Source organism: Notolepis coatsorum (assembly GCF_963971535.1).
Source record: "Notolepis coatsorum genome assembly, chromosome: 7".
In the NCBI taxonomy this organism is placed as follows: Eukaryota; Metazoa; Chordata; class Actinopteri; order Aulopiformes; family Paralepididae; genus Notolepis; species Notolepis coatsorum.
The window spans coordinates 119,235,856-119,248,951 of NC_140171.1; the positions used below are offsets into that span (position 1 = coordinate 119,235,856).

Sequence of the window (13,096 nt, forward strand, 5' to 3'; positions counted from 1 at the left end):
CACAACTGACACGTGTCGAGATGAAGAACGCCTTCGAAAAACAAAACAATAAAGAAAAGATCATGCCAACATCTTTACATGCTTCTTACACACAGTATATTTATCTAGTATTTGGAAGGACGTATATGGAACTTCCCCATGTTTACCAGTTCTCTCACCCAATGAGGAAGAGATAGAGGAAAGGCAGGACAGAAAAATCAATACAAACGAGACGGGACCCCCCTCAGACCCACCCAGACAACTCAAAATCCAGATGTCACTCTTCCACAGAAGCCATTGGGCAGCGTTCCAACAACATTCAGTGTGGAGTCTCCTTCAGCGCTTCTCAACAACACCACGTGCTTCAAGCCTATATATATATATACAGTATACTGTATACACAGCACTCTGATGCCACAGGAGAGAGAGAGCTGTGACAGCTCCACAGCACCCAGAACGATCTCTCTCTCTCTCCGAGATGCAGAAAGACAGCCTGGGAGAATGTTTGGGAGTCTCCAGAGAAACAGAGCAGGGCTGGCTGTAGCCCGAGCTGGGGGTCTATGCATGAATATAAAGTACAGAAAAAGTGTTTTTCTTGTGTTTTTGCTTGAAAGAAAAGGAGGGATATACCGTTCTGGAAACAGGAGTCAAAATAAATAAGCATATGATTGATCATCATGCAAGGTTTGTGGGGCTTTAAAAGAGAGCCAGGTGAGGGTAGCTGAGGGCAGGGGCGCCGGGATAAGGGAGGGGGCGAGAGTGGGAGACCTTTGTCCCAGTACAGCTTGTGCCAGTTCCAGTCACGGTGACACGATACCCCCCCCCCCCCCTTAGTCTGTTCGCCAGCCTGCCACAGATGGAACAGGGCAGCAACACCATGCTATTCAGAGTGGAAAGACATTAGGAGAGATATTAGTAGGAGGCAGGAAGGCCCGTGAGCCCAGAGAGTTAATGTGTGCGATATACAGTAGGCAATGCTTTTGAAATGGATTAGTTCTTTAGACACTGGTTCCAGTGAGAATGAGACTCTGTATGTCCCGCCCCCCCCCCCCTTTCTCTCTCGCGCTTCTGTTCCTGGTGTGTGCGTGTGCGTGCCAGTTCTTCTTCTACGCTTCTCATCCTGTTCTCATCTCCTCATTTTGTTCTTTCTTCCTCCTCTCCCTTCCCCTCCTTCCTTCTTCTCCTCCTCATCAGATATGCCGTTCTTTAGTGCCCCTTTCCTTGATTTCAAAAAAAGCTGTTTCTACCAGAGTTGCTGTGATGGTAAGTCTTCCTGTGTGTCTCGACCGACACGTTGACACAAAGAACGCCGTAGAAATAAAACAATAAAGAAAAGAAAAGGCCAAGTGTTTCTCTCTCCGCATGACCTTTCCCACTGCATGGCGACATGATTAAATGGAATTATTTGGCACAGCGCTGCACACACACACACAGAACAACCTTTAGGAGAGGAGTCCCACTTTGACGTATGTTTCATTAGGCTACGGCGCGGTGGCAGGGGGTTTGATTTAAACGGATTCGTTCTAAATGCCACGCCGCCCCTTAATAACGACACAGCGCTACGGTTACTGTAAAAGCAGGATAATGGGCCTCCGGGAACGCGTTTGATCGAGCGGATCACCTGCTGAGACTGGAACTGGCACAAGCTGTACTGGGACAAAGGTCTCCCACTCTCGCCCCCTCCCTTATCCCCGGCACCCCTGCCCTCAGCTACCCTCACCTGGCTCTCTTTTAAAGGGGGGGGGGGGGGGGGGTCAGAAGACCCCAACCCTCTCGAGTGCAGTACTTTATATTCATGCATAGACCCCCAGCTCGGGCTACAGCCAGCCCTGCTCTGTTTCTCTGGGGCTTCAAAGGAGACTCCCAAACATTCTCCCAGGCTGTCTTTCTGCATCTCAGAGAGAGAGAGAGATCGTGGCATCAGAGTGCTGTGTATACAGTATACTGTATATATATATATATAGGCTTGAAGCACGTGGTGTTGTTGAGACTCGTCAGGAGGAGCTGCTCCACAAACTGCACGTAGTACAACAGGCCGTGCCCCGAACCAGCGCTGCTCAGGTTGTTCCAGAGGAGGCTCCTCTCAGCGCTGCTCCCCGCGTAGCAGCGCCTCCGTGTGTGTTTTGCGGTGGACTTGTTTCTTTTGACATCTTATATATTAGGACATGCTACAGGTTCTCTCTCCGTTTCCCATAAAACATACTGTACGCGGAGGGAGTCGTGCTGAGCTTGGCTCAACCCCCCTGGCTTTCGTGTTTTGACAAGGGGTTCGCTGTGCCTCTAGAACCTTCCCTCTTCGCCTAGCAACACAGTCTGTGTGCTCCAATGATCCCTGCTAACTCTCTCTCTCTCTCTTTCTCTCTCTCTCTCTCTTTCTCTCTCTCTTGTTTTTCACAAACACACATGCAAGATGCATGCCACACATACCCCACACGGCAGCTCCTCTCAGTCACCTGGCGCGGGGGAGTGAAAAGAGTGAAGAGTCACGGGCCGGTGCCTCTCTGCAGGGGTCGCGCCCCGACATCATACCACCCGGAGCATCACAGAGGAGCCGCGCTTTATTAATAGCCCTGGGGGATTGTCAGCAGCAGGGTATCTGCATGGCTATTTTCACCAGACGTAATTATTGTCTGAGTGCACTAGCGAGGGGATGAAGAGTGAGAGAGAGAGACAGAGAGAGAGAGGGGGGGGGTGATGGGTGTCACTTAACTACAGTTTCAGAACAACATCTGTCACTGTAGATGAAGCCCTTTGAGAACGTTTTGTTTTTTTGTGCATCAAAGGTTTTAGAGAGAGAGCAGCTTTATTACACCCACTGACCTTCACCAAACCACTGACCTTCACCAACCCGGGGAGGTTCCAAGAAGCTGTTGCCAGAGAGACAAACAAACGACCCACTCTTCTGTCTCCCAGACCTAACTGATATGACCAACGTAGACCATGTGTGCTGTTTTTTTCTTTCCCTCTTTCTAACAACTGTGCATTCTTCCCTTGTGCGTTTGTTTGTTCTGGACGCTTGGATGATACTTGTGTTTCCTCACAGGGAGACCAGCATGCGTTTGTGTTGCAACTCCAGTTGTGTCCTTTTGACAACACAGGGTCAAGTTGTGGTTCGGTCTGTCGAGTGTGATTTCTGTGAGACTCAACACGATGCGTTTCTGTCCCTCTCAGAGCCCGTCCCGGCCTACTCGTCGTCGTGGCAACGGGAGAGCATGGACCGGGAGGAGGCGCGCCTGTCCCCTCACGCCGGGGGGCGTCTGATTCGCCAGCTGGTGGAGGAGGACAGCGACCCCATGCTGTCGCCTCGCTTCCACGCCTATGGCCACTGCCAACAGTACCTGGACGACACAGAGGTTCCACCCTCGCCGCCCAACGCACACTCCTTAGTCAGGTAGGCAGTAGATCTGTGTGTACAAGGCACTACAACACTACATCTGTGGCACTACCTGTCCAAAAAGATAGATGGAACGGGTCATTCCTATTCAAATGACCATTCTTGAGTTATTATTTGGCCTAATGTTGTCATCTGTGTCGGGTTTGCTGCCATGATGTGTTTTTGGGATGAACATTCCAGTGTCTCAAGCACGGTTAAAGCAATGTTCATTCCCATGACAATATCGTCAAAATCCCATGGGAGCCGTCCTCTTTAGGTTCACCTAAAAAGGATGTATTGCTACGGCAGGACGTTTCCTCTCTCTCTCCATGCTAACTCTTTCTCTCCATGCTAACTCCATGCTAACTCTCTCCATGCTATCTCTCTTCATGCTAACTCTCTCCATGCTAACTCTCCATGCTATCTCTCTTCATGCTAACTCTCTCCATGCTAACTCCATGCTAACTCTCTATGCTATCTCTCTCCATGCTATCTCTCTCCATGCTAACTCTCTCCATGCTATCTCTCTTCATGCTAACTCTCTCCATGCTAACTCTCTCTATGCTAACTCTCTATGCCAGGGGTGGCCAACCAGTCAGAGACTAAGAGCCACAAAAAAATGACTGTGGTACCACAAAGAGCCACACCATATACCAGCGTTTCTCAACCTTTTTTTTCAGTCACGGCACCCTTCATGTGTTTATAGGTCTCACCCTCTGGCCTCTGAAGTTGCTAATGTCTTTTTTATTTGGGCCTCACAGGGTTAAAAGTACCCTGTGAGACCCACGGTTGCAAAATTACAAAATCACTTTTAGCCATTTAAAAAAATTATGTTTATTTAAAAATTTTTAAAGGGGAACTATTTTACTATTTCTTTCACTATTTGGGCACTTTTACACAATTCCTGTGAGTCTATGGAACACCTAGGTTTTAAAAAAAAAAATGCATTGTTTTGTATTTCTAATCAAGTACTAAAAACCGCATTTTTCTACCTCAAGATCTTAAGCCATTTTGAGGCTGGGCTCCAACCACTGTGTGGCCTGGTGCCAACTGCTACATCAACTGCCACATTATTATGCAGCTGAGAAATCTCTGACATCACAGATATGCACATTTTCAGATGACTCAGTTCAGTGAGGGTGAATATTGTGAGAGGAGAATTGGAAGAATTCGCCAATATGAGAATTAGAGACATATATCCTATAAAGTCCACATAGCTAAGAAACAATGGTAAACACTGAAAAAAGCCATTTATAAGATAGTTCCCCTTTAAGCACATGTATAGTCAATTGGTCCTGTTGTTCAGCCTCACAATGCTATTTGATAGTAAATGTGTTTATATGTCCCACCCTCTGGCCTCTGAAGTTGCTAATTTCTTTTTTATTTGGGCCTCACAGGGTTAACCTCTTAAGCCCGAGATATACAGTAAAATTGTATATTTTCAGCATTATGTTTGTTTACCAATTATTTTAACTGTTATTAGTGAAATATAAGATTATAGAAATCTCAGGGCATTGAGTCGGAAACCAGCGCATATTGACAGGAGGAAGTGGCACAGCCAAAAGTGAGTGTAGTCTTTTGAAGGAAGAGACTCAGGGCTTTCAAATTTCAAAAAACTACCCTACCCAGCTCACACCAGCCCCTGTCAATCATCTGACTTCTGGATTTACTTTTTAATTTCTCTTATTTTTTGGGATTATCTCCCACAAACCTGAACGTTATTGCCATAAAACAGAACGCAGTTAGTTTCTCTACCTTTCTGTGAACGTCTTGCAAAAAACGGTGTTGCAATATGATGAAAAATGGTGGAGAAATTTACATTATAAAAAAGATGGCAGAATTCAGTACTGTATCTACAAAACCTTCTTTTTAATCATCTTCCCTTTATTCATTTGCTTAGATTTTTCAGGTCTGGTCAATTTTAGCATGGTGTTATTTACAGTCAAAGATAATTTTTTTTTTAAATAGAATTGATATTCTCCTTTGGTTCATTACAATTTACTCAAGCCTAGTAACAGACACACTATTTCTGACACTGATCCATATATGTCCCTAGATTCAGATACCAAGAACATGCAAATGGACCATTTAAAAAAAAATGTAAATGTTTATTCTACGTCCTTATGGAATGAGTGACATAAAAAAAAAAAAAGTAAAAAAAAAAAAAAAAAAAAAGTAAAAGAAATTAAAAACATTTTTTTTTTATTTTTTTTTATGGATGGAAGAGCCGCACATTGACGGGCAAAGAGCCGCATGCGGCTTGCGAGCCGCGGGTTGGCCACCCCTGCTCTATGCTATCTCTCTCCATGCTAACTCTCTCCATGCTAACTCTCCATGCTAACTCTCTCCATGCTAACTCTCTCCATGCTAACTCTCCATGCTAACTCTCTCCATGCTAACTCTCTCCATGCTAACTCTCTCCATGCTAACTCTCTCCATGCTAACTCTCCATGCTAACTCTCTCCATGCTATCTCTCGCCATGCTAACTCTCTCTCCATGCCATCTCTCTCCATTAGTGATGCACCGATGTGAAAATTGTGGCCGATAACCGATATTAATATTGCTGTTCTGGCCGATACCAATATTTACCGATGTCGATATCTCTGTATAGAAAACACTTTATGATAATCAAATAAAGAGCTATTTTCCAAAACGCATTTTTTAAAAACTTTTGTAAGTTATTTTCAGAAATGACTGATATTTTAAATTATTATTATTATTTTTATATATATATATCGGCCCTATCTTGATATCGGACCGATACCGATGTGTAAAAAAAAACTGCCATATCGGCCGATATATTGTGCATCACTACTCTCCATGCTAACTCTCTCCATGCTAACTCTCTCCATGCTAACTCTCTCCATGCCAACTCTCTCCATGCCAACTCTCTCCATGCTATCTCTCTCCATGCCAACTCTCCATGCTATCTCTCTCCATGCTAACTCTCTCCATGCTATCTCTCTCCATGCTATCTCTCTCCATGCTAACTCTCCATGCTATCTCTCTCCATGCTAACTCCCCATGCTAACTCTCCATGCTAACTCTCTCCATGCTAACTCTCTCCATGCTAACTCTCTCCATGCTAACTCTCCATGCTAACTCTCCATGCTAACTCTCTCCATGCTAACTCTCTCCATGCTAACTCTCCATGCTAACTCTCTCCATGCTAACTCTCTCTCCATGCTATCTCTCTCCATGCTAACTCTCCATGCTAACTTTCTCCATGCTAACTTTCTCCATGCTAACTCCATGCTAACTCTCTGCACTGTTGTCTGCAGACGGAGACGGAGCTCCTCTCTCGGCTCCTGCGACGACGAGAAGGAGGAGCTGACCTCGGCACAGCTCTCCAAGACCATCCACGGGCTGAAGAAGAAGATTCGCAAGTTCGAGGAGAAGTTTGAGGACGAGCGTAAATACAGGGTGAGTAGCTTCCGCGGGACGGACGAGCTCAGATCCACTCCCTTCAATGGAGATATAATGAGACGTGGGGATTTTAATGCCCCTAGGAAACAGCCAGAACAGACTCAATTGCACACAGTAAACAAGGTTATTGGTCCTCTAAGTAGATTCAGATGACTTTATTACATCGGCGGCAACATGAAGAGGAATGAGGTCATTACAGATCAGGCCAGACGACGTTCATCTGCCGCCGCCTGCTTTTAGAAGGAAGGAAGGTCACATGTTCTTGTTTGTGCTTCTCTCCAGCCCTCGTACAGCGACAAGGCTGCAAATCCAGAGGCTCTGAAATGGATGAACGAACTGTCCAAGCTTCGCAAAGATCTGAAAGGTAAAAAACTAAACTGACTTAGATATGAGCAGAAGCCTTTGGAAACTTGCTCAAAATAGCTCGTCAAAGCTGAACTTAAGCTGAGCATTCCCTCATATCTCCCCTTTCTTCACTCATTCTCCCCCAGAACACAAGGTGCTGAAGTCTGAGGAGGACCTGACGCCCATCACCCGCCAGCGCAGCAACACCTTACCCAAGAGCTTCGGCTCTCAGCTGGAGAAGAAGCCCCAGCAGGAGAAGGTGCCCAAGCCCCCAGTGGAGAGCACCCTGGAGGTGGTCCAGAACAAGCTGCAGGAGAAGAGGCAGGAGGTGGGCCGTCCCGAGGACATCAAGGTAAGACCTTTTCACCGGGGCGGAGAGAGAAAGAGCTTCGCTTGCAGTTTGAAATGTCTTCAGCAGCGAGGACCTTGGCCAGGCCGATGATGACGTGTCAGTGAGGGACACACAGCCTACAGCTGTTAAGAAGGATAGAAGGATAAACAAAACTACTGGAATGGTTGTGTTGAGTCAGAAAATGAAACTAGGCCATCTGTGTGATGACTCACTTCGTCTTCCCCCACGGCAGGATATGACCCGGGAGCAAATCGGAGCAGAAAAAGTGGCCCTGCAGAAGGCCCTCCTCTACTACGAGAGCATCCACGGCAGACCAGTAAGTCGCCCTTTCCTTTTACCCTGTAGTAGTCAATCAAAGAGGGAGGTCACCGTTCCTCAGAGCTCACCACCCCCCCCCTGCCGGCCTCGTACTGTCCTCAGAGCTCACCACCCCCCTGCCGGCCTCGTACTGTACTCAGAGCTCACCACCCCCCTGCCGGCCTCGTACTGTACTCAGAGCTCACCACCCCCCTGCCGGCCTCGTACTGTCCTCAGAGCTCACCACCCCCCTGCCGGCCTCGTACTGTCCTCAGAGCTCACCACCCCCCTGCCGGCCTCGTACTGTCCTCAGAGCTCACCACCCCCCTGCCGGCCTCGTACTGTCCTCAAATCACACCACAGCTCTAGATCGTGACCTAGATTGCAAGTGGAGAGTGAGTAATGTCTCACACCAGTCAGTCTGTGCCAGTGTACGTCCAGGGAGAAAGTCGAACCTTCAGGGACAGTATAACAGCACGTCTAAAACTACTGGAGTAAAATACTTGTGAATCGTTGGTCCTCATCGCTGAACTGTAGTTTATGGTTGATAATGTTACATCGTGACAGTTGGGGCGAAATGCCAGCAGTACATACTATATAGTACATACTACAGCAGCGTAAGGAGGACAACGTGGCACAGACTTGAACCCGTAGACCCCGACACACGCACCTCGTTTGATGTCAGACTGCACCTAATTGGACTAATTGCTCGGCCTAATCTCCGCCAGTGGTGCCATTAATCAGGAAGTGCGGCTGACCTCGTTGTCACCCTATCTATCCCCTCCTCATGCATCACGCTGCCACGATTTAACACTTGTGAAAAAGAATAAATGGGACACGTGTACTTGAAATTCATGCTGGGCCGATCTAGGTTACCTGTCACTTCGCCTTGCGTCAGCCCCGTGAAGCTAGCTGTAACAACAGGCTACTGTAACTCTGTACTAACAAGGTTTTTTTTATGTTTGTTTACTTCCTTCCTGCTCCTTCAGGTTACCAAGAACGAGAGGCAAATCATGAAGCCCCTTTACGACAGATACCGCCTGGTCAAGCAGATCCTGTGCAGAGCCTCTACGATCCCCGTTATTGTGAGTATAGCCGTCTTACTTCACTACCGTACTGGTTCTGTTTCCTCCACACAGCTGCTCCTTAACAAACCAGTGGCAAAGGTCGCTACATTGTTAGCACCAGTCAAAGCCCTTGCATCAGCTGCTCCTCTGGACACCTAATCCAGCGCTCGTGCTCGTCTCTGGCCTCCGCCGGCGGAAGCGGGCGGTGGTCGTGCCACGGACGTGTGTTATCTCTCTCTCTCTGGGGCCTCGAGGCCAACGCTAAGTCCAGCTTGAGCGGCTCAGTGGATCCGCGGGTCTTAACAGAGGCTCAGAGAGGTGCATCTCGCCAGCGTCTCAGCTGGTCACGAGCGGAGTGACCCAACAACACAAACACGGCGTCGCACTCCCGCCACGCAGAGCCGCCTCTATACGCCTGTACGTCACACAGCCTGCTAAACACCTGCAGATCTGGACCCAATCCGGACATCTGTGACCAAATAATATTTCATTTTTTTTATCCACTTTTTCCTCCTCCTTTTTCTGTGTTTTTCTCCCATCCCAATTTAGTCATGCCAATTCCCCCCTCCCTTGTCTTGATCGTTGCTCACATGTGCCCCCCACTGGTCAGTCGTAGGGAGGGTTGAAGAATCTATCGCATGTCCCCTCCGATACATACAGAGTCAGCCAGCCACATCTTTTCACCTGCCAGCGCGGACTCTCATTGGCGAGGTCTAACGTGTGGGAGGCTCACACTACCCCCGCCATCTCCTGTCCTTGCTGTGCAGGCGCCCTGACCGACCTGTAGGAGTCGCTGTCGACCAGATTACCACCCATCGACTTCCCTCCCGCTGACTCTGCCAATTTAGTCAGTATGACGGCCGGCCCAAGCCGGAGGCAACGCTGACAGCCGGATTCGATACCAGTGTCTCGCGTTGGTGACGAGCGCTTAGACCGCTGCGCCACCCAGCCGCCCTGGACCAAATTAATTTGAAAGAAAAATTTGGCTAAAACTTCTAATTGGGTGTATACAGAGAATCACAAATAACCAAAAGTCTGAACATGTATGAGTTATGCAGTGATTAGTTATCAGAAAAGTAAACAGATGTATCTTTTCTGCGTAAGGAAACCATTCTTTTATCATTGTTTCCATGGACACAGTGAATAAACAAGGCTGCACAGACAATCATTTTTTCTTTTTGATAATTTTTTATAAAAGAGACTACCGGTAAATAAATATGGTGGGGGGGACAATAATATAATATAATTTATTCAATATATTAAGAGGAAATAATACGAGTATAAGTAGCACTGGTTAGTGCACTGCATGGTTCTCTAAAGGCAGCCCCTGCTCCGGAGGGTCAGAAACCCCTTTCAAAGAGAAGGAGGTCATGTGCCCATCTCATAATATGCAGAAATTTTGTGGATTGAAATCAGAGGAAGATAATAAATTATGGACAAAAATAGTACATTGTGTGCTATTGTTAACCTAAGCGTTTCATTGTAATAGCCTATGTAAGACAGATCAAATGACTACAAACATACAATTTGATATGTATGCGTCTCCCTTTTCTTCCATTATACTTTTATTGAAATGTTTTGTAAATTTTTTTATTATGCAAGATATAATCCGCATGCTGGACCTGTATCTGCATTATATAATAGCCTACCTCTAATCCCCTTTATATAAATTGGAGCCCTGGAGTATGGATATGGTACTGTGTGTCTCAGCCCCCAGGGGGTTACATCAGACATACTGGCAGTGATCCCAGTGTGTGAGAGCAGTCGGCTCCTCTTGGTCGTTTCCCCCGGCATTTTGTCAGATCACATGACAACGTTGTCCCGTCTGCATGAGAATGCCGTCATCTATTAGCAAGCGTTGCGATTTCACTCTCAAGGTCGTGTTGACTTGCAGCGTGACAATAGAGATGAGGTTAAGTGTCCAGGCCTGGGACAGACGTTCCTCAGGGGAAAGTAGACTGGACTCCATCCAGCCTGGTGGTTTTCTCCTGGCCTCGCTACTGTAAATAACAGATCCGGAGTCAGTTTCCAGAGTGGTAACTCCTCCTTGTTAACCATTACCGCAGGGCTCTCCTTCCAGCAAGCGCAGAGGCCCCCTCCTCCAGCCCATTATCGAGGGCGAACCCGCCCTCTTCTTCGATGACATCAAGGTGAAGAGCAGATGCACCTGCTGCTTGGCTAATCAGTCATCAGAACCCCCCCCCTTCACCCCCTACTCACCTATAACCCCCCACCCTACACCTGAACCTGATTGCTTCCTGCTGATTGGGCAGTGGCCTAGCGTTGGTTTTGAATCAATAGGTGCCTGGTTTTATTGGATGGTTTGAATTGCTCTGTGAGACTGGGTGATTGTAATGGTTTGGAATCAAATAAGATTGTGCATGGTGTGTCTTAGTGCGTGCACACCACGGAAAATAACCCAATCATGCAACTGTGTGAACAAATTGACTTTAACATGGGATATTTGTTGCTGTTTGTTTAATACTTGTAGCAATGCATACAAGACATTAAAGGGGACATATTATGTCAAATGGGTTTAGCCTTCTAGTCCTTGTATGGATTTGACAGTCTGAAATGACATACTGTAGGTACTCCTTGCTGTTTGGCCAGGGTTTGAAGTCTTCAGATGAACAAGCTGTTCAGAATTATTGCCCTCTGTGATGTAAAATTAGATTTAGACTAGGAAGTCGTGAAAAGATACATAATATGTCCCCTTTAAGACAATGGCATTATAGTTGCTTATAGATGATGGTGATGTACACTACATTTCTTGGTTTGGTTAGAATGTCTCGTCTTTTGAGTTGACTTCATTTCATTAACCTCATCAATAACTACTAGCTAGTTACCCGCAGATCCCAAAGGAGGATGATCCAAATGCATTTTTGAATGATTGTGTTCCTAGGTTTTATTTGTAACCACTTGTGATTAACAACGCACGATTCTTCTCCACTACAGTGTTCTGACCCTGGATGTGAGCTGAGAGCCTCCCAGCGGTGTGACTCAACCCCAGCATGGTGTTCCGTCTTCCCCCACTGGCCCTCCTCTGACCTGGTCTCTCTCTCTCTCATTCTCCAGGAAGAAGAGGATGGCTCCGAGGACGATGGAGAGTCCAAGCCTCAGTTCAGCGTCACGGTGCGGACCGACTTCAGCATGCTGGGCTTCCTGGACCAGCTGGACGAGGAGGCGGATGGGTTCATCTCGCCTGTGGACGAACTGTCACCCTCCAAGAACACCACGGACATGAGGCTGTCCAACCTGCACTCTGCCACCACGTGAGTACACCTCTCCTCAGCCCCGACATACAAGCTGACTGACTGACAATGAACATCTAACAGGGTTCGCACAAGGTCCTTGAAGTGCTTAAAGTGCTTGATTTTTATCGTTTTCTGCAGTAATTCCTAGAACGAGAGATATAGGCATAAATGCATATATTAGATTATCAAATGCCGTTTGATACCGATCGACGCTATATTAAAAATTTCAACTGTACATGGTCCTAAACGTTATGACTGATCATGCACGGGTGAACGGGGGGGGGGGGTCGTTTATAATTCCGTGATAGTCGTTAAATGCTTCATGTAGTATGGGTGATATATAGATCAGAGCAGTTTGTATGGATAATAATAAACAAAAACGTTGAAACTCACGGCAGCCTCCTCTTAGCGTTGGGCGATGATACTGGAGCAAACGGATCCCAGTTATGTGATGGGGATCGAGGCGATCCATTTCCGGTTTGTATAATAATAATAACAGCCCAAATCATGTGGATTATTGAGTTATGGCAGCGATCCATATCCACGGTGTGTGGCTAGAGTCCTGGGATGATAAACGAGTGGCCGGACAGATTTAGGGGACGGACCGAGCTCCAACGGGCATATCCGGTTTGGCAACTCGCCGATCAGCCACCAGGTGGCAGTATTGAAGCGTTGCAGAGTTGTGCCGGCTCAGACAGCATCAGACAATGATCCGTGAGTAAAATATGAATACCATGGCGAAAATATGAAATATGATCAGAATAACATCGTACGCCGTGATTTGGCAGAATTCGCATGAACTTGAAACCCGTTCCGACGTTATTGGCGGAGAAAGTGTTAAAGAATGCATTGTCAACAGATCAGAGAATGTTGGATGGATACCCCCACCCCCCTCCAATGTACAGTTTCTTCCCCTTTTTTATGATCTCTTTTTCTTACAGTACCTTATATTTGTATGTCTTGTATGTCATAAATGTCTTGATGAATTGAAAATGGAGGACC

General features: G+C 46.9%; 1 protein-coding gene across 3 annotated transcripts in view; it reads left to right on the top strand.

The window, feature by feature from the left end:
- Window positions 1-13,096, top strand: part of fam13a (family with sequence similarity 13 member A) — a 259,712-nt gene that overhangs the window by 244,468 nt on the left and 2,148 nt on the right. For 2 of the 3 annotated variants that reach the window (XM_084319360.1, XM_084319362.1), the window contains 8 exons: window positions 3,151-3,370; window positions 6,635-6,776; window positions 7,062-7,143; window positions 7,271-7,476; window positions 7,709-7,792; window positions 8,763-8,858; window positions 10,907-10,990; window positions 11,916-12,112. In XM_084319360.1, the coding sequence (XP_084175486.1) occupies window positions 3,151-3,370; window positions 6,635-6,776; window positions 7,062-7,143; window positions 7,271-7,476; window positions 7,709-7,792; window positions 8,763-8,858; window positions 10,907-10,990; window positions 11,916-12,112 (1,111 nt within the window). The remainder of the gene's footprint in view (window positions 1-3,150; window positions 3,371-6,634; window positions 6,777-7,061; window positions 7,144-7,270; window positions 7,477-7,708; window positions 7,793-8,762; window positions 8,859-10,906; window positions 10,991-11,915; window positions 12,113-13,096) is intronic. The other variant, XM_084319361.1, reaches the window with a different exon arrangement.